General features: G+C 42.3%; 1 protein-coding gene across 1 annotated transcript in view; it reads left to right on the top strand.

Moving 5' to 3' along the window:
• Positions 1–22,321, top strand: part of SYT13 (synaptotagmin 13) — a 50,501-nt gene that overhangs the window by 26,187 nt on the left and 1,993 nt on the right. The window contains exons 3-5 of the mRNA XM_031941338.1: positions 295–429; positions 6,860–7,155; positions 17,514–17,643. Of these exons, the coding sequence (XP_031797198.1) occupies positions 295–429; positions 6,860–7,155; positions 17,514–17,643 (561 nt within the window). The remainder of the gene's footprint in view (positions 1–294; positions 430–6,859; positions 7,156–17,513; positions 17,644–22,321) is intronic.

The following is a 22,321-nucleotide window of genomic DNA, read 5'->3' as shown; positions in this document are numbered from 1 at the left end:
ATTTAGCCCAACGCCCTCATTTTTGGGTGAGAAACAGGTTCAGAGAAGAGAACTAACTTGCCCAAAGATACATAGCTGATGAATGGCATTATACTGACTGATTAACTAATCAAGAAGTATTTCCTGATGCCTGCTCTGTGCCGGGGCCGAGCTAGGCCCTAGATGCATGTGTACCTCTGTATCATGGGATGGTTTTAGGCCGGTTTTGCTGGCAAAGCATTCAGTGGAAGCATGGGGGGACAGATGGGATCCTCGGGGGCGTGGAGATGACTCCTGTGCTCCTTCCCCCCACAGGTGTGGTGGAGGACGTCTGTGTGATCGAGGCGTGGAACCCAGAGAAGGCTGCCAGCTGGAACCAGGCCCCCAAACTCCACTACTCCCTGGGCTACGATCCCCAGAAGGCCCAGCTGTCTGTGACGCTGCTGGAAGGTAAATGTCTCCTCCTTCCCTCTGCCTCCAAATGAATTCTTCACCCCAAAGATTCTTCTTTACAGATCAAGGCAATGGGGGAGAGATGAAGCAACGATTGCAGAGATATTTCATGCTATTTAGAATCTAAAGATTCGGTGCAGGAAGAGACTTTTGAGATCATGCAATTCTTTTTCTTTCAAAAAACTTTTATTATCTTTTGTTTTTGCCTCTACTGCATTTCCCTATGTATCCCTTCCCTTCTACCTCCAGAACAGCCATCCCTTATAAATAAAGAAGAAAGAAGAGAATAAAAAGAAATAATTCAGCAAACCTGATCAATATATCCATTCAATATGGCATTGGATGCCATGTTCCACACAAATCATCCCCCACCTCAGCAAAGAAGAGAGGGAGGTTCGTTTCGATGTCTGCTTTGGGGCTAAACTTCTCATTTTGTAGAAAAAGAAACTGACATATGAAGGGTTTAAATAACTTAGGTAAGGTTACAAGATTAATAAATGGTAGAACAGCTAGATGTCTCAATGGATAAGGCACTGGTTCTAAAGTTAGGAGGATCTGAATTCAAATTCAGCCTCAGACACAACACTTACTGTGTGACCATGGGCAAGTCACTTAACCCCAATTACCTCAAAACAACAACGACAAAAGCAACAAAATCAGTAAATGTAGAGCTGAGCTTCAGACCCAGGTCCATTGACTTCCTCCCACCCAATCCAACATTCTTTCCACTAACCCACCTACCACTTTCCACTTGCCTAAACAGGAATTCTCTCTACAACATACCAGATAAATGATTATCCCAACCCGATTGGATAACATTTAGTGGCAAGGACCTCCCAAGACAGTTATAGCCTTTTTTCCCTGAGGCAATTGGGGTTAAGTGACTTGCCCAGGGTCATAGAACTAGGAAGTGTTAAGTGTCGGAGACCACATTTGAACTCTGGTCCCCCTGACTTCAGGGCTGGTGCTCTATCCAGACAGCTCCAAGTATTTGGAAAGTTTTTCTTTGCATTTTGCTGAAACCTGAGTCTCTGTGGATTCTACCCACTAAGATGCTCTGAGGTGGTGAAGGTTAGAGTACTGGGCTTGTAGCCAAGGAGACAAATTCAAATCCTGACTCATATACCTATAAGCTTGACTCTTTATGGCTCAGTTTCCTCCTTTGTAAAATGAATCTCTAAGGTCTCTCCCAGTTCTCATTATCCTTTGAGTTTCTTTCTGGCCAGCAATGTCTATAGAACTTTCCCCTTGGTTCTGATTTCATGATTGTAGCTATTATTTTAATGGTATATTAAGCATTTCAGAGGGCACAGTGGAAGGGGTGGCCAGAACAGGAGAAAGACTTAAGTGAAGAATGGCTGAGGTGGCTGAGAATTTGAGACCAGCAAATGGTGGCAGGAGGAGGGAGTTTTTAACCTATGTAGTCTGCATTTCCAACTCAGAAGAGATCTGGGAGAGTGAATTTTCTCATTCTAGCCCCTTCCTAGTGACTGCTCAGACTTTCCCCTTCCTTCCATCTCCAAGTCTGTGATTCTGGGATCACCCTGCCTGGAGGGATGCTTGGATTTCAATCACTAGGATCTTGTAAGCAATAGGAGGATATTATGGTGACCTTGACTCACGAGTCCAGGACACGAATGAGAAAGGGATTATTGGCAGTTGGCAGATAAGCTTCTGCGTTCTTTGTGTTCCAAACACTAAATGACAGGAGTCACCTCTTCAAAGGAACAGGGAGTCCCCAGATCTCCTTTCCTCCACTTAAACAAAAAAAAAGCTGGCCAAGGACCAAGAAGTATATATTCATCGTGAAATGCTGCATCGGGTCTAGAGTTGGAGACTTGGGATTGGGAGGAGAGTGAGTTTTCTTTTGTAGCTCTTTTGAGATGATCATTTGAGAGCAGCCTGCTAGAAGGCAAATTAGGAGGTAAGACATTAAGAATCTAGGCTTAAATTCCAGTTATGACACTTCTTAGGCAATTGAAGAATTTTTTTTCTCTCTGGGTCTTGTTTTTCTCCATCTGAAAAATGGGAATAATTATCCTCCTATTACCTACACTTTCTGCTTTATAAAGGTTAAAGTAGTATGGAAATGTTCATTTTCTCCAGAGTTCCTATTTCTAACCTTCTCTAGACTTTTTCTCTTCTTTTCTTTAAAAGAAAGAACAACCCCCCAAATCAATAAATATCACACTCATTTCTGAGGATATCCATCTGCAATCCTCCCTCCCAAACAGGTAGGAATCTCTTGTTAAAAAAAAAATTGAAGAAAGAAGAAAAATAAAGTAATTCATCAAAATGTCCACAATCCTTCTGGTGTTCTGCAGGCACCATTTCCCCTGCAAAGAAAAAGGAGAGATGTATTTCTTCTCTCTTCTCTGCAGGCAGCTGCCCGACAAGGTAGGTAGAGCTCTGGGTTTGGAACCAGACAAACCTGAATTTAAATCTGCCCCAAGCTTTCACTTACCAGCTGTGTGAACCTGGACAAGTCCCATAATCTTTATCTCACTCACTAATAGTCTGTGTACATTTACTAAGCACCTACTAGATGTCAGGAATTGTGTTTAATGCTGAGGATGCAAAGAAAGGCAAGAGACAGTCCCTGCCCTCTACGATTTTACAATCTAACAAGGACAGTTTTGTGAAGACTACTTCAAATGACATGAACCGCACCGTGTCGGGCACATCGTGGGCACTTAATAAATGTTTGGTCCCTTCTTTCTCCACCTCCCCAGGCTCAGCAGTTATAATTATATGATCATCTTTTTTTTTTAATGAAAATAAGTGATTAGATTGTGGTGAGCCCAGTGAGAGAAGGGACCGTTTTTGTTTTTCTTTGCATCTCCAGAACGTTCAGTGAATACCTGGCACAGAGTAGGTTCTTCATAAATACTTGTTGTTGACCTGACTGATCAGTTGGGGCACACTCAATGGTCCCCGCTTGAACCTTGAGTTTAACTTTTCAAAGTGCTTTCACCTAGATTATCCAACAAGTATTGGAAGCTCAGATCTGATCCCTCTCAGGCTCAAAGACCCTCTGTGGCTACCTATTGCTTCTAGAACAAAATGAAAGCACTGCAGCTTGGCATTGGAAGTCCTACCCTGACTCTAACCTACCTTTCTAGGCTTACTATCACTCCCCTTCTCAGAATCTGACATAGAACCTCTCACCTCTATGCTTTTGCCCAGCCTGTGGTCCATGTTTGGGATGTGCTCCCAATTCACCATCTTCTCTTAAAGTCCTTCAGCCACCAGCTCGTGTGTTCCCTGTAATGGGAAGCCTTTCTTGATTTCCTCCTTTATGGTGGCTCCTTCCTCCTCTTCCTTCCTTCTCTTCCTCTTCCAATTTTCATGCTTGTTTACATCCTCCATTGTCTCCTCCAGAAGAATACAAGTCCCTGGAGGCCACACAGGCTTACTTTATTTTTTTCCCCTGTATCTCTAGCACCTGACATTATTAATATTAATTATTAATTACTATTATTACTAAGTCATTAGTAAATGCTTATTGTATGCATATAATGAGAATAAAATAGAAAATAAGAATGGAAATGCGTTAGATTAGCTTAAAATGGAATGGATTCTATTGATTGAATAGGATTAGGTTGTATTAGTTCCATCAATATAATGATTACAATCTACTGTCTTTGTTTCCACTTTATAGGTAGGGAAACTGAGCTTAGTTGATCTCTGAGGGTTCTGTAGCTAGACTCTGGCTGTCCAGGTCACCTGACTCCCAAACCAGCTTTGACACTTCCCTGATGTTACTTAGATTTCTTATGCGCCCTGACATCTTTTCCCCAGTCAAAGCCTAATTGGGAGCTCCTAGGTAAGACAGGGATGTGCTACTGTTGTTCAGTGTGAGCATCAACACCCCAGAAATGGGCAGGTGCGATGGGTCGGGGCTTGATTTATTTTTTTATTGTCCAGATTTTAAAAAGTGATAGAATATCTAAAATTTAAAATAAGCATAAAACTGTGTTGTGAGCACATATAGAAAAACATTGTAAAGCCAGTTGTTAAACATTTACCAGCCCCTCTCTGGGTAAGAAGCATGCTTAGGGATGCAGTTATGATGATAGGGATATTTGGCTGGGAATTATGATGTACTTCCCGGGACTGTAGCTGCATCTCTCTTTTGGCTGACCTCTCTTGCAGGGAGGCCTGGAAACTGTCATTTTTCCAGGAAGTAGGGAGCAGGAGCTAACATTTTCCTGCCAGCCTGGGTGCTCAGTCCTGGGTTGTCCCTTCCCTGAAGGCTTTGAGCCAGTGCAATCTAAAGCCAAGTGGTCCCATTTCAAACCCCCCAAACTATCCTGGTTTCCTTCCTTCAGAGCATTGCTCTTCTCCTTAAGCCTCAGTTTCCTCCCCTGTAAGATGAGATGAAAAAATGGAATCTTTCCTACTCACTCCACTGGTGGTGGGGGACGGGAGGGAACGCACCAATGTGCACTGCATTCTCTGAGAGCCTTCTGTGCCAGGGTCTGGATAAGCAGAAATTAAACCCCATTAAGAAATGGGTGATGAGAATACAAAATCACGGTAATAAGCGGTCATCCCAACGATTCCCTTTACAAATAGTTTTGTGTGAATATTTTAATCTAAATAATCTAATTATTATTTTTATTGGGTAGCAAAAACAACAAGCAATTTGGCCCTAGTGCCCTGCTAGCGATAAAATCTTATGGCAGGAAAATCTCCGGAGGAACAAGTCATAGAGAGAGTCATGGGATCACAGGGTTTAGAGGTGAAGGGAAAATAGAACCTAGGATGTCACATCTGGGAAGGTCCTTAGAACACAGAATGTCAGGGCTGGGAGGTAGCTTAGAACACAGAATGTCAGGGCTGAGACTATCCTTAGAACATAGAATGTCAGATCGGGGAGGGAGCTTAGAACACAAACTGTCAGACAGAGAATGTAGAATGTTTGATCTGAAAAGGACTTTAGGCATAGAATGTTCCAGCTGGAAGAGGTCGTAGAAGGCAAAACACAAATTGTCAAACCTAGAAGAGGTTTTGTAATATAGAACACTGTGAAAGAGCTAGAAGGGGACATAGCAACAGAACTTAGAAGATTAGAGCTGTCATGTACCATTAAACATAGAATATTAGTGGCAGAAAAAGAGTGATAAATTAGAGATTAGAGACTAGAAATGCCAGTTAGAAGACACTATAGGCTTTGTAACCCAACTTCTTAATTTTTAAGAATCAAGAGACTGAGGTTCAAGCACAAAGCTCATGTCACCTGAAGGAGGGAAGGAAGGAAGGAAGGAAGAAGGGAAGGAGTGAAGGGAGAAAAGAAGGGAGGAAGGAAGGAGGGGAGAAAAGAGGAAGGGAGGAAGGGAGGGAAGAAAGGAGGAAAGGAAGAAAGAAACCAACCTTTATTAAACACTTAATTAACTATGTTCCAGACGTTATGCTAAATGCTTTACAAATATTATTTCACTCAACCCTCACAACTGTATGAGGAAGATGTTGTTATGACTCCCATTTTGCAGATGAGGAAAATGAGGCAAATTAATGTTATGTGACTTACTCTAGGTCACACATGCTAAGTATCTGAAGCGGAATTTGAATTCAGATCTTCCCGACTCAAACCCAGTGCTCTATCCATGGTGCTGAATAGCTACTGAAGAGGAAACTTCCTGAATTTCAGTTCAGTGTTCTTTCCATTATTCTCTCCTCCCATTTTCTCCTGTTTCAAGAAGGCTTTGAGGTTTACCAATTCCTCTCATTTTAACCACTTTAGCTTAGGGGAGATGGCTTGTCAGATATCACCCCCCCTTTTTTTAATTGAGAGATTGAAGTTTGCAGAATCAGAGGGACTTGCCTCGGATCATGCAGCTGATGAGAGATGGAGCCAAGCAAGACTCATGTCTGTTGGCTTCAGGTCCATGGCTCTTGGCCTGATCCCCACAACCAGAATGTCCTGGCCCCAGTGGGTTTTTTCCCCAAGCTCTCTATAGAAGATGTTTGCTTTGAGGGAATGGCCTACAGGGGTGAGTGCTGGGACTCGGGAGCTGGAGTTTCATCCTGGGTTTGCTCCGACTTTGCCCAGGTAACTTATCTATAAGAATGAAAAGGGACGGATCAGATGGATTCTGAAGTCTCATTCCGCTCTAACAGCCTCCATTGTATTTCTGACCTCTAATAGGAAGTTCTTCCATCAATACAATTTCCATTGTGTCCATGTGTACCTAAAATAGATTGCCAGGCCGAGGTTTACAATGAGAAAACCTGAGTTGCAACCTCATCTCTGTTCCTTGCTTCTGGTTCCCCCTTTGTCAGATCGGGGTGGGTTAGCTAAGTGAACTCTCAGTCCCAGAGTTCCTCAGTCCCATTCTATGACACAGCACAGGACATTCCCTTGCTGGCCATGGCTTCAATCCTGTTTTCATTGTTTATTCCCTGTCCCTTTGCTTTCCTGCAGCTGTGACAGCGGACCATGATGTGGGCTGTGATTGCTACATCCAAGGAAGCTTGGCAAGTGGGTCGGCCACTGTTGAGGCACAGACAGCCCTGAAGAAGAGGTTGCCACATACCACCTGGGAGGAGACTCTGGTTTTCCCCCTTCCTGAGGAGCAGCGGCCAGCGGCCACCTTGACCTTGACTTTGAGAACCTGCGACAGGTTCTCCCGGCACAGCGTGGTGGGTGAGCTCCAGCTGCACCTGGATGGGCTACCCCTGGGGACAGCCCAGTGGGGGGAGCTGAAGACCTCAGCCAAGGTATGTCCATCCCACTCTGCTTTTGGGGCCTTTTTCTGGTAGGGAAAAAAGGTAGACTTTCCTATCCAGCCTGATGGAGAGCATGAAAGCAGAGGAAAAGCCTGTGACGTGATCTGGACCAGATACTCAACTCAATTATTTTCCAGCTGTGTGACCTTAGTCAAGTCACTTCATTTTTTCAAAACTCAGTGTCTCCATCTGATAAATAAGGATCTTAATCCCTCCTGCCTTTCCCACAGGGTAGTTATAAGATACTTTGTAAAACCTTAGGCACTATAGAAATATGAATTAATATTGTTACTTGGCTTGTGAGAGGATAGAGTCATTGTGAGGATGAAACAGGTGAATATTCAATTCCAGAGTCCCAGATTGGGGGGCTAGAAGGGACCCGAGAACTCCTCCTCCCCACCAGCTGTTCTAGATTTCTTTTCTCTCTTTAAGTATCTCATTCACTCCCATTCCATAATTTATATTTAACTTACAAAATCAGGTCATTTACTATGAATTGCTCCCTCCACATTCCTCCTCATCTAACAACCTTACCTGCCTACACATCTTGGATCTCCCCCAGTTTTCTCTTTTATGCCTGTCTTTGATGAAGAGGTGGCCCTTCTCCATACTGAATCCAACCCTCCTTCTGGTACCCTTTCATTGTTGTTGTTCAGTCACATCTGACTTTTTGTGACCCCATTTGGGGTTTTCTAGGCAAGGATACTGGAGTGGTTTGCCGTTTCCTTCACCAGCTCATTTTACAGATGGAGAAACTGAGGCAAAAAGAGTTCAATGATTTGAGCAGGGTCACATACCCAGTATCTGAGGCTGGATCTGAATTCAGGAAAATGAGTCTTCCTGAGCTCAAGCCCAGTGCTCGGTGCACTATGGCACTACCTAGCTGCCCTTGGTCCCCATCAATCCTCTATTACCCAACAGATTGCCCAGCTATCATCTCTCCTCTTTCTAATCTTACATCTTTCCCCATCAACTAGTCCCTTCCTGCTACTATCATTGCTCCTTAAGACTCCACCATCTCCATTAAACCTAAAATCCCTTATCTTTCAGCCAAAATCCTTCGAAAAATTACATTCACTTAAAATTTCTGCTTCCTCCCTTTTTTAGCAAGGCTGTATTTGAATTCAAGTCCTGCTTCTTCTAGGGCCCGTGTTCTGTTCACTGTACCATCTAACTGCCCTTCTCTTAACTTTTTGCGAAGTGGTTCCAAACTCATCATCCCATTGAAAATTACATTCTCCCAAGTGCCCAATGAGTGCTTCATTTCCTAGCTTTTTGTCAGATCTCATCCTTCGATATCTGACACGGTCAATCCTGCCTCCTCCTGAACACTCTGTGCTCTAGGTCTGCAACTGTCTTTCAGAACCATTTGTTGGCTTATCACCCACGTCATATCCCTGAACCCTCTTTTGGGCGCCCATTTCTTCAGTCTTTGCAGTCTCACCAGCTACATAGACTCAATTATCATCTCTTTTCCTGATACTGCCAAGATCTGTTCAAGATCCAGAGGTACTGTGTGTATCCTTGGCTCCAGTTCTTCCCTCTCCACTTAAAGGACACTTCAAATGAGATGTCCTGTAGACATTTCAGGCTCAGTATGTCTAAAACAGAACTCAGGATTTCCCCTCCAACCCACCTTTCTTTCAAATACTCATTTCTGCCAAGGGCATCCTTCTGGTCATCCAGCTTCCTAATTACAACATCCTCCCCATCCTCTCTGAACATCTCCCAAATCTTACCCCCCATCTCCATCTCTGTCTTATATGCTCTCTTCTCCCTACTCACACAGTTGTCACTCCGTTAAGTCTCTCATCACTTCTTACCCGGACTATCACAATAGTTTCCTTTTTAATCTTCTTACACTCCAATTCACCTCCTACAGGCAAGTGGGCAGCTCCTACAGAGCTGCCAAAGTAATTTTCTGAAAGGACCATATCATCCCCTTCCTCAGAAAACTTCAATGGCTCCCTATTATCTCTTTTGCCCACCATTTAAAGTTCTCTACAACTTGGCTTCCTCTTACCTTTATAGTCTTTTTACACTTTCCACTTTTCCTCTCCACCCTCCATGGTCTAGCCAAACAACTTTGTGCTGTTCTGCCCACACCATGATCCATCTCCCATCTCCACACCTTTGTATTATTTGCCCCCGTGCTACCTATATGCTTCCTCCTCACATCATCTCTTGGAATCCTTAGGTTTTCTTCCAGCTTCCTTTCAGCCCATTGCCAACTCCTCCCTCGCCTGTGGAGGTTAAGTGATTTTCCAATTTCTCTGGGTCTCCGTTTCCTCTTTTATAAAATGAGTTTCCTCCTATGTAACAACAGAATTGAACTAGATGATATTGATTCCATCTCTAAAAAACTATAATCCTATGACTTCATGAACTTTTGGAGGTTTTCCTAGAGAAAGCTAAGGAATTTATCAAGCCAATACTGAATCAGAGAGTCCAGAGGCATGGGATGTTAGGGTTAAAAACAGGAACAGCATTAATACTTCCTGGCTGTGTGACTCTGGCAAGTCACTTAACCCCAACTGCCTCAGCAAAAATAAAAATAAAAAAGAATTGGACTAAATCGATTAATCCATCTACAAACATGTATTAAAAGTGCTAATCAAGGTTCTAGGCACTAGGATACAAAAACAAAGAACACAATAACCTTTACTCACAAAGTTTACAGTGTAACAAAGAAAAAGAGTATGGTTTCTGAATATGTGCAGACTATATACAAAAGCAATATAAGGTAATCTGGGGAGAGCGGCCACTAGCAACACACAGTTGGGGTGGGGAGTCCCACAAGTAGGAAGCATCAGAAATAGGATTTGAACTCGCACCCTCTGAATACAAATACAGAATTCTCTAGCTTTGACAGTCAATTCTCTAAGGCCCCTTCCAGACTCAAAGTCTTTTCCAATATTTTTTTGAGGCAGTTGGGCTTAAGTTACTTGTCCAGGGTCACACAGCTAGGAAGTATTGAGTGTCTAAGATCAGATTTGAACTCAGTTCCTCCTGAATTCAACACCGGTGCTCTATCCATTGCACTATCTAGCTGCCCTGCCAATTTGAACTTTCAAATGAAAAAGTTTCCAACCACCAGTCAGTATTTTCTCCCACATTTACTTTTATGGCAGATGCCTCCCTCAAATAGATGACTGAATTTCATGAGAGAACTAGGCACTTATGCTTCCCACCTTGCCCATTGCTTGTGCTTTTGTAATTCCCTCTTTCCCTTTTAACTATGAAGAATTGGTCTTAGAAAGTCCATCAAGTTTGTAGGAAGCTGAGACCACAGATCAACTCCAGAGCTGAAGCCTGGCATGTAATAAGCTTTTTCACTCAGATTTTCTGGACAATCATTGACTGCAGGCCTGGGGTGGTGGACTTACATTTTTGCTTGTTAAGTTAATAAGCACGCCATCCCTGGAGATGGCAGTGTTCCTCAGTTATGGCTTTTGAGACTTTCTAGTTGCCCGCAGTGCTAATAATATCTGGCAGAGTTGGGGACAGGGATTAGCAAAGCCACTGAGGAAATGGAGTACCAGTCTCACTAGAATTTGGGGTGGGGGAAAATGTGAAAATATGATGAGAGGTATTGAAAGGTCTGGGCCTGGGTCTCAGAGGCAGAATAATTCCTTAAATCCTCTTCCTATGTTACCAGCGCCAGTCTCCCCATCTCATGTGGGAGAAGATAGCTCTAAATCTTTGAACAATCTTTAAAGACCCTTCTACTTCTGACTTTTTTTGTAGTCTAAAATTCCCTCCAGTATTAGGGGCTTTTTTCTACTTCTGCCTATAGGAAACCTTATCTCTGACCTAGGAATACAAATGTCATACAGAGTTAAATGGCTTTCCCAGGGTCACACAGCCACTAAGTGTCTGGGGTTGGATTTGAATTCAGGGAGACGGGTCTTTCTGACTTCTGGCTGGGTACTCTGTATGCTACGGTCCCTCCCAGCTGCCACTGGGACCTCATATATAAAATAAAAATAGTCAATATGGATCAGTGGAAAGATAGCTGGCTTTAGCATCTGAAGATCTGGATTCAAATCTTGTCTCTCATGCTCATTAGCTGTGTGACTGGTCAAGAACCTTGACTTCCCCGAGTCTGTTTCCTCATCCCTAAAATGAGGTTCAATTCCATAATCTCTGAAGTCCCTTGTGGCTCCAAATCTATAGTTAGGTTATCTTTAAAGGTCCTTCTGCTTCTCAATTTCTCTATATAAGAGAAAACATTGGAGCTCTCTTCTAGTTCTGCCATTCTATGTTCTATGTTCTAGGCCCTTTATATCTCTGCTACCCCAGTATCTTTCCCAAATTAAATCACTTAACAAAAGTGAAGTTCTTTTCGAATCTTAAACACACAATGTAATCATCAGTTATTGTCATTATTATTCAGCATACACACACACAAATGTCTGTGACATGGCAGCCAAAAAACCCTCAGGGAGTACATAAGAGAAGGAAGCTCCCCAGAACAGGGAGTGGGCCTAGATGGCTGCTAAGACCCTTTCAAGTTTCTGATCCAGACTGGAAGCACAAGGCTCCTAGCATGAGCTCTCAGCAGGAGGGCAGGGTTAAGGCTGGCAAGTCACTCATTCCCTGATTGAGTGATACTCTGCAGGTACCATGAAAACAATGGCCAAGATGCTATATCCGGGCAGGAAGGAGTTAAGAGCAGGAAGAGTGGTAGGTGAAAGCTGTGCCCTAATTCTACCGGAAGATGCTCAGCGAAGAGTCAGGTTTGCGTCACCGGGGACCCTGGAGAGCTGTATGCTGCCGAAATGCACAACTTGAATCATTCATTGAGAATGGGAGGCGAGGGACAAGGGAGCAGGAGAGAGAAAAAGGGCTGGGAAACAATGAAAAGGGGAGAAGAGTTATTTTAGTCAGCATATCCTCTGATGGAAGAGAATGGGTCAGGCAGGTGTGAGAAACAAACAGCAAGGGGCTGATGGGAATCAGAACTCATGTTTCTCTCCAGTCTCAGTCCAGTCACTTATTAGTTGTGTGACTTGCTACAAATAACCTGCTTTCTCTGGGACTCAGTTTCCTCATCTGTAAAATGAACAACTTCTAAATTTTCTTTTGGTGCTGATGTTATAAGATTTGGAGTTGGAAGGGACCTTAGTTTATCCCTTCTCATTTTACAGATGAGGAAACTGACGTCTAAGTGAAGATTTTCCACTGGTCACACAGATATTTAGACAGTGAGTATTTGAACTGATGCCCTCTCATTCCTAATCTAAGATTATACTAAAATAGATTATTTCAAGTTTTAGATATCTGCCCAATCAATCAATAAGCATTTATTAAGTACTTACTATATACCTAGACACTGTACAAAGAATTGAGGAAAGGAAAAGCAAAAACAGTCCCTGCCCTCAAGGAGCTGTTAAGGATCTGAATTTATGTTTCTTTCAAGTCTCAGTCCAGCCACTAAATAGTTGTGTGACTCAGTACAAATAACCTGCCCTCTCTGGGACTCAGTTTCCTTATCTGTAAAATGAAGGACTTCTAAATTTCCTTTTGGTGCTGATGTTATGGTTATAGGGTTTGGAGTTGGAAAGGACCTCATTTTGCCCCTTCTCATTTTACAGATGAGAAAACTGAGGTCTAAGTGAAAGATTTTCCAGAGGTCCCACAGGTATTTAGACATAGAGTGAGAATTTTGAACTGATACCCTCTCATTCCTAATCTAAGACTGTACTAAAATTGTATTTTAAGTTTTAGCTATCTAAACAATGAAATCAATAAGCATTAATTAAGTACTTTCTGTGTACATAGATACTGCATAGAGTTGAGAAAAGGAAAAGAAAAATCAGTCCCTGTCCTCAAGGAGCTTACATTTTAATGGGGGAAATCAACAAGTACTTAAATAAGTATATATGATACATACATAAAAGTGCTATAAAGTAACACTAATATTTTATTATTGAACAAAAATCTTTGTTTTTTGTTTTCTTATCTGAAAAATAGAGATGATAATAATAATGACAACAATAGTAATAGTAATAAATAACATCTGCCTTCCAGGTTTGTTTTGAAGATCCAGAGAGAAAAGATTTATAAAGCACTTTGTAGCTCTTTAAGCACTATATTGATGATGATGATGATGATGATTACTATTGTTATACAGGGTGGCCACCCTATATTTGTGTAGGGTTGACACGCCTATAGTTAGCAAAATAATTTTTCTAAGGATTGTCTCCCCTGATCGTCATGATTTCCTAGTGATTGAGGTGCTAGATGTGTTATTCCATTCTACAGATGAGGAAATTGAAGTCAAAGAGGAGAAATCACTTTCAGAGGCAGAAATTGATCTCTAACTCCTGCCTCTCTAAGTCTTTTCTTCCATCCACCATGTTATAATTAGACAGCATTGCTTTTTGGAAAGGAAACAGCATGGTACAGTGGAGAAAGGAGTTAGGGCTGTGTCCCAGCTCTGTGACTCACCAGCTCCGACTTTGGACATCACACCTCCCTCCCTGAGCCCGGGGTTCTTCATCTGAAGAATGAGATTAACCTCCCTGGAAGAGCTGTTTGGGAGGGAGTTGCTGGTGACCCAGAAAGAGCTAAAGAAAGGAGAGCTTTTTCTACTTCCGGAAGCGCATCATTTCCCACAGTCCCTCCTGAAGTGACACATCAGCAGCCTCTGTTGACCATCACCCACTCACCACACATTTTATTAAGTCTTTGTTTGCTCTTGCTCCCACTCACAGCCTGACATCTGCTAGAGGTAGTTGGACCCCAGGAATAAGCTTGCTCTCACCCTACTTAGGAATAATAGGAGGTAGCAAAGGGAAGAGAGCTCAACTCTCTATCAGTCATAGAATGGAGAGGAAGGAGCTGCTGAGAATGAGGAGGGAGGAGAAGGAGGTTCATCAGTTCCTCTGGAGTCCATATCTGTGGGGCACTTCCAGGATTTTCTTTGAAATGACTCACATGGAAAAATAAGGACATGGCTCTGGAGTCAGGAGGACCAGAGTTCAGATTTGGCTTCAGACATCTACTAGCTGTGTGACTCAGAACAAGTCATTTAATCCCGATTGCCTCCCCCCCTAAATCCATCCCCTCAACAACACATTAGCCCCTTGCTTGATAGAAATGACTATCTTTCTTTTTTAAATTTGTATTTATATGGATTAAAACAAGCGTTTCTATAAGACAGTACAATAAAAAAAGATTGTAAATGAAAGTGCAAATCTACTATGTACAACTTGCTATTCCTTTCAAATATACAAGACAATTATCATGTAAATTTCTTTTTTCCTTCCCCACTCCTTCATTAGAGATGGTTACCACAAATAGGTATATGTATATGGAAAATTATTTGATACATCTATTTGTCCTTGCTTTTTCTGGATGCCAATAGCATCTTCCTTCTGTCCTTTATGGTTCATTTGGGTGTTTATTATAGACATGTTTAAAGTCATTTAAAAAATAATATTGCTGTTATTACATACAGTGTTCTCGTTTCTGCTCATTTCCCTCTTCATTATTTCATGCAAGTCTGGATGCAGAGAGCATCTTCCTTCATTTGTCCTTTATGGTTAATTTGAATATTTATAATAACCACAATACCTTGGTCACTCAAAGTCATTCTTTAAAAAATATTGCTATTACTGTTACTGTAACAATGTTCTCTTGTTTTTGCTCATTTCCCTCTTCATTATTTCATGCAAGTTTTTCCATATTTTTTCTAAGATCGTTGAGCTCATCCTTTCTTATGCATATTATATATTATATAATATTCTATTCTTATATACATATTATATTATACATTACATTATAGTATATACAATTATATGCTTATATAATTATCTACAATTATATACTACAATTATATATACTTGTTCAAGCTTTCCCCCGTTACCAGTATTTCTATCTTTCTCCTCTCTCTTCCTCCCATGGACCAGCTAAGGGATCATATGGTGGAAGGAGCACAGGGACTTTAGAGTGAGAAGTCTCTCTTCTGACTTTAGCCCTACATCTCCAATGGGAGTTTCTGGAAATACTTCACACTCCCCAGGTGTAAAGAGCTTCCCTTATATCGAAGCTTTCTCCTCTTCCAAATTTGCCTTTTTCTGCTGAAGGTATTCTTCCAAGTTGTTAGGTTCATATCCTTGTTCTATACACTCAGCTCTTCCTGTTCCCTCATCCCACGTAGCCAATCAGCTTCTGTCCCTCTACCTCTCATAGCTGTTGTGATAGGAGAGTCCCCTGCCAGTGGCTGCTAGGGGTCTAACTCAGACCTGTAGAATGGGTCTCTTCACGTGAGAGGATGACGATGATACAAGGAGACTGAGAGGCCATTGCTTTGTCTGACCTCTCTCCTCTTCCCTCTGCCTCCAATTTATCTCATTCCCAGTCCACAAGCAACACCTGTGTCAATCAAGGCTGCCCAGCAGCTCTTTCAAGTTTATGATCCACAGATGTGGAGGATCTCAGAGAACCGATCTGTCCCTTCATCCAGGCATGGTCCTTAACACATACCCAGCTCTTTCTCCCTCATGCAGTTGCCGCCCTCATTGCTGGTGGTCTGGATTATAAACAAGCCTCCTGCTTGGTCTCCCTGCCTTCTATCACTACCCCACTCAATCTTCCATATCACTGAGTGATTTTTCTTAAGCACAGATTCACCAAGTCATACCCCTGCTTATGTCATAACCTCTTTCCTCTAGATAATATGCGTTTCTATATTTACATATTTAATAAATATTCAATAATATTTATTAAAACATTATTTAAAATAATAATTATTATTCATATTTATCAATTTAACTGGTTAATTAAAATTACTATTAATGATTAATAAATTAGAATATATTTATTAATAAAAATAAAATATAAAATATTTAAAAATAAAAAATAAAACTATTTAAATATTATTAAGAATAAAGCAATAAAATAAATAAAATTTTTTAAAAAATTAATTCCTCTATTTAATTTTTAATACCCTTCACAACCTGGCTCCAACCTATCTTTCTAGCCCATTGGCTTACACTCTGTGATCCAACCAAATGAACCTCACTCCCTTTCTCACAAAGGAAAGCCTTCCTCTAAAAAAATGTTCAAACTTAACCTTTCACTAAAAGTGATGCTGCTCATGTCCTGTCTTCTTAATTACCTTGTATTTAATGACTTTCTATTTATTTCATGATTCTCTCTTTTTTTTTCCATATATACTCACACAATATCCCCAAAGTCTTAATGTACATAAAGCTTTACTAGTTTAAATGCACAAAGACTTTTGGGACACTCTGTATAAATTCTTATCTCCTCTATTGGAATAGTGAGCTCCTGTTGAAGAGGGATTCTCCCAGTTATTGTCTTTGACTCTCCGGTGCAGAGCTGCTTTGCTTTTAGTGTATGTGTATGTGTGTATACATACATACATACATATATACATACATATACATATGGATGTATGGATGGCTTATAGTAAGTGCTTAATAAACGCTTGCTTGACCTTAGTTTAAATTTGACTCTTTTCTTCTTCCTCTGATCAAGTTGCTTCTTAATTTTTACCTAACGATTTTGAAAACCTGGAGGCCGAAAAGACCTTGGAAATGACAACTCACTCCTCTCATTTTGCAGATGAGGAAATAGGACCATATAATTTGGGGACATTATGTGTTCAAGGTCTCTCTCTCTCTCTCTCTCTCTCTCTCTCTCTCTCTCTCTCTCCCTCCCTCCCTCCCTCTCTCTCTCTCTCTCTCTCTCTCTCTCTCTGTCTCTCTGTCTCTGTTTCTGTCTCTGTCTCTCTGTCTCTGTTTCTGTCTCTGTCTCTCTGTCTCTGTCTTTGTCTCCCTCTGTCTCTCTCTGTCTCTGTTTCTGTCTCTGTCTCTCTGTCTCTGTCTTTGTCTCCCTCTGTCTCTCTCTGTTTCTGTCTCTGTCTCTCTGTCTCTGTTTTTCTCTCTCTCTCTCTTTCTGTCTCTGTCTCTCTCTGTCTCTGTTTCTGTCTCTGTCTCTCTGTCTCTGTCTTTGTCTCCCTCTGTTTCTCTCTCTCTGTTTCTGTCTCTGTCTCTCTGTCTCTGTTTCTGTCTGTCTCTGTCTGTCTCTGTCTCTGTCTCTGTCTCTCTCTCTCTTTCTCTCTCTCTCTCTCTCTCACACACACACACACACACACACACACACACACACACCAGTTAGGTTTTGAGTCCAGACTTGATGCTCTTTCTGCTGATTTGAGGATCTGGATAGAAAACTGATGAACTACTGTTGCCATGGTTGTAAGATTTCCTGATCACCAGACTTCATAATAGGTGGTTGATGCCGATCCTGCTTCATTCAGACTGAAGCCGGCTCGGAATCGACCTTTTCACATGGATGTCCCCTTCCCTTCCCAGGCCCTGGCCACTGGCTCCGGCGAAGTCCTTCTCTCCATCAGCTACCTCCCGGCGGCCAACCGACTCCTCGTGGTCCTGATCAAGGCGAAGAATCTGCATTCTAACCAATCCAAAGATGTCCTGGGGAAGGGTGAGTAGGGCAGCACTGGGAGCAATGGGAAGGGAAGCCCCCGGGGCCCTGGCTGAAGAGAGCCTGAAGGGGCAGGCGTGTGGCACAGCAGGATTTTGGATCCAAAGACTTGGGTTTGAAGATGGACACACGTATACACTCTCCACACACACATGTACACATGCACAGATATATTCTTGCACACACATGCATATATACACATCAAGATTACACAATACACATGACACTTGCTACACAATAAATGCATCCATGTACTTGCACATATGTATGTATACATATAAACTGATTACATATGTAGAGGTGAACATATGTACTTACACATATACATATGACACGCATGTATTTTTGCTGCAAAATACCTGTATACATATACTTGCATATATATATATATATATATGTACACATGCACACTGGCTACATATGTATGCATGCACATGTATACCTACACACATATATAACACATATATACACTTGTTACCACAATGCATGTATACATATATTTGCACACATTTATGTACACATGCACTGGCTATGTATATACACGTAAACTTGCATACATAAGTGTACATATACACATATACCCTAGCATACACACACATGCACACACTCATACACTCACACACACACACACAGACACACAGACCCTTATCCTCTTGCAGGTTGCTTCACATACATTCACAAACCATGTTAAAAGCATAGTTTTTTAGATTTAGAATTGTCTTTCATTTCTTCACCAGGAGCCTTTTCCTTTCTCCATCCCACAATCCTTCCCTGTCAAAGAAAAACAAGTCTGTGGGAGTGAATGACCTCGCAGCGGGTCCACCCTCCTGTACCATATCTAGCATCCCAGTTCTATGCTCTCTGGAGTCAGGGCTGATCACTGCATTGATTCTGAATTCAGCTGCCTATTCTGTGTACTGTATTTTTATTGCCTAGATAGCTTTTCTAGTCCTGATTCCTTCAACTGTAGCCATTTATAGAACTTCATCTATAAGAATATGTTGGTTTCCTTGCCACCACATACACACCCACTCATTGGTGAATAATAAGAATAACAACAACAATAATTAGCATTTAGCAAAGCTTTAAAGTTGGTAAAATACTTTATATACATGTGTGTGTATGTGTAATCCCTTTTGATCCTCACAATAAACCTAGGAGATAGGTGTATAATTATTATTTCCATTTTACTTGTGGGGAAACTGAGGCACAAAGTGATGCTGTGACTTACCTAGGAATTATGCCCGACAGCATTTGGATTAAGGTCTTCCTGATCCCAAGTTCAGCCATCTGGACACTATATCGGGGACACAACCTTTGTCTAGTTCCAATCTTCCTTCTCCTTTGCCAGTTCTCCCATACCAGCTGAGTTTATGCGATGGCAGAAGGTGTGTGGGGGCCTGAGACAGGGAGAATCTGCTTGTTACAAGGACCGGTGTGCCCAGAGTGCCCACCCAAATGGCCATCTTTCAGACTCAGAAGCCTGCGACTTTCTTTATCCATGCCAGGGCTCCCAGAGTCTCTGAGAGGAATCATCTTCCTTTGGGACTAGTATGGGCTCATGGGCCAATGGTGTGACTCAGAAGGAACAGAACCTTAGAAATGAGAGTTGGAATGGCCCCAGAAGTCATTAATTTCTATTCCCTCATTTTACAAGAGAAAACTGAGACTCAGGGAATAGTGACACATCCAGTTCACAGCTAACAAATAACAGAGCCCCTTCGAATCTGGATCCTGTCTCCCAACTTATAGATTTTCCCACTAAACCATACCAAGAGAACGGGAATCTCTCGGTCATTATCCCCAAGCCCCACTGGGCTCCCAGAATGGAGAATCAGAGAACGATACAACCTCCGAGTGGGAAGGGATGGCAGCAACCACCTGGTCCAACGTGTTATCAAGAATGAGCTCCCCAGAGTCCATAATGAGTACATACTCAGCCTTTGCTTGAAAATATCCCTTGAGGGGCAGCCCCCCTCGTCCAGAGGCAGCCCCTTTGCAATAGTTCTAATTGTTAGGAAGAAACTGTACTCTGAAAGGGAGCGATCACCTGTATAAGCCTGAGATAAGAAGTCTTGTCCCATGATTCCTAGACTGACAATCTTTCCATGACATCTTTTAGGGATTGTCTTAGATTTTTGGGACCTTTTTAGCTACAAAATGGAGATCTTGCCTGTCTTTTCCCACTAAATTGTAAGTTCCTTGAGGGCAAGGACTGTGTTTCTTTTTATTAATAGTTATTTCCAGCTCCTAACATAGTGCCTGGCACAGAGTAGGTGCTTAATACATGTTTATTGGATTTACTGGATTTTTTTTTTCTACTGAAGCAATTGGGGTTAAATGACTCCCAGGGTCACACAGCTAAGAAGTGTAAAGTGTCTGAGACCAGATTTGAACTCAGGTCCTCCTGACTTCAGGGCTGGTGCTCGGTCCACTGCACCCACCACCTTGCTGCCCCTTTACTGGATTTTTTTATAACTCACTCAGGTCAATTCTCTTACAGCACTTACTTATCTCTCAAATACTATTGGCAAAGGGAAGCACTAACCACCCGAGGGTGATAATTATACTAATAAACATTGAGTTGTAATTACTCTCCCATTAGCTTCCATAACCCTGAGTTCATTGAAACTGGCTTTGGCTGTTAGATTATATATGAAAATGGAGCATAATGGGAAATATATTACATTTGATTTTAGGAGAATCTGGGATTGAAACTTTGCCTTTTGTGATCTTGGCCAAGCCCCTTCCCCACTTTGGGTCTCAGTTTCTTTACCTGGAATATAAGACAGTTAGACCAGATGGTCCTAAAGGCTGCTCCAACTTTGAATAGTGTGAATTCCTATGTTGGCCATGGTCTTAAAATTCTGGGAGAAGCTTCTGGCAGTGTCCAGAATCTTTTCTTTCTCGGGGAGGGAGAAATGAAGGGAGAAAGGGAGAGAGGGAGGGAAGAAGGGAGGGAGAAAGGAAAGAGGGAAGGAAGGAAGGAAGGAAGGAAGGAAGGAAGGAAGGAAGGAAGGAAGGAAGAAGGAAGGAAGGAAGGGAAGGAAGGAAGGAAGGAAGGAAAGGGAAGGAAGGAAGGAAAGGAAAGGAAGGAAGGAAAAGAAAGGAAGGAAGGAAGGAAAGGAAGGAAGGAAGGAAGGAAGGAAGGAAGGAAGGAAGGAAGGAAGGAAGGAAGGAAGGAAGGAAAGGAAGGAAGGAAGGGAAGGAAAGGAAGGAAGGAAAGAAAGGAAGGAAGGAAGGAAAGGAAGGAAGGAAGGGAAGGAAGGAAGGAAGGAAGGAAGGAAGGGAAGGAAGGAAGGAAAGGGAGGGAGGGAAGGAAGGAAGGAAGGAAGGAAGGAAGGAAGGAAGGAAGGAAGGAAGGAAAGAAGAAAGGAAGGGAAGGAAGGAAAGGAGGGAGGGAGGGAAAGAAGGAAGGAAGGAAGGAAGGAAAGAAGAAAGGAAGGGAAGGAAGGAAAGGAGGGAGGGAGGGAAAGAAGGAAGGAAGGAAGGAAGGAAAGAAGGAAGGAAGGAAGGAAGGAAAGGAAGAAGAGAGGAAGGAAGGAAGGAAAGGAAGAAGGGAGGGAGGGAGGAAGGAAGGAAGGAAGGAAGGAAAGAAGGAAGGGAGGGAGGGAAGGAAGGAAAGAGGCAGCAATGGAAGGGAGGTCTACTTTGGCTTGGGTTGGGTATGCAATGTGGAACAGTGGGAAGTTTGGAAGAGGTGGGTTTGAAGTCTAAGAAGCAAGCAGAATAGTGGTTCTGGGCTTAGAGGAGTTGGGTTCAAATCCCATCTCTGACACTTACTATCTGGGTGACCTTAGGAGCAGTATTAAAATTCAGTTTCCTCACCTGTAAAATGAGATGTTGGAATTGATTTGAGGTCTATGATTGGCAAAGTCATTGCTTATCTCAGGCTTTGTTTCCCTTACTGTTAAATGAAGGAAAAGATCTCTCAGATCTCTTGTAGCTTTAAAGTGAGGCGTGCAGAGCCAACTGAAAAAGTCTTTTTCAAAGAACAAGAAAACAGATGAGAGGATCCAGGCAGCTACTCAGCCAGGAGACGCATCATCTCAATGGATTTGGAAGGACATTGAAAACAAGTGAGAAGAGGATGAGTGCTGGCTATTCCCAGCTCCCATCTGCACTTGGAGGGCTGCCTTCTCCAGGAAGCCATCTCTCTTCTCCCCATCCCCATCCTCAGCTCTTTCTCTCCTTTTGATACAGAGGAAAAGCTGCTGATTCAGGATCCAAAGCCCTCCTCAAATACTTATTACTATCTGTATGACCTTGGACAAGTGCTTAGCTTAGCACAGTACCTGGCACAGAGTAAGTGCTTCATAAATGGTTATTGAACCCAATTATTGAAATGAAGTCACTTCCCTTCCTGGGCCTCAGTTCTGTAAAAAGAAGAAGCTGAATTAGAACGCCTCTAAATCTATGACCCTTTCATCTCTGATTCTCACAGTGCCATGTTTGAAACCCTTCCCCTTCACTTAGCAGAATCTGATGTGTGACTGTGAGTAGCTCTCAGACCTGGGCTGGTTTTCCATACCTCAGGAGGCTTCCTGATCCCAGGAGCTCCTCATCTTCTTCTTCTTCTTTTATTTTTTTACATGCCAGATCCAATATGTATACACATATTCACACAACCATCCGGCTCTTCATCTTCTTGATGGACACCCAATAGACTTAGCCTGCT

Source organism: Sarcophilus harrisii, chromosome 6 (genome assembly GCF_902635505.1).
Source record: "Sarcophilus harrisii chromosome 6, mSarHar1.11, whole genome shotgun sequence".
NCBI classification, from domain to species: Eukaryota; Metazoa; Chordata; class Mammalia; order Dasyuromorphia; family Dasyuridae; genus Sarcophilus; species Sarcophilus harrisii.
Note: the sequence above shows the minus strand (reverse complement) of the source record. Positions and strands in the feature narration are given on the sequence as shown.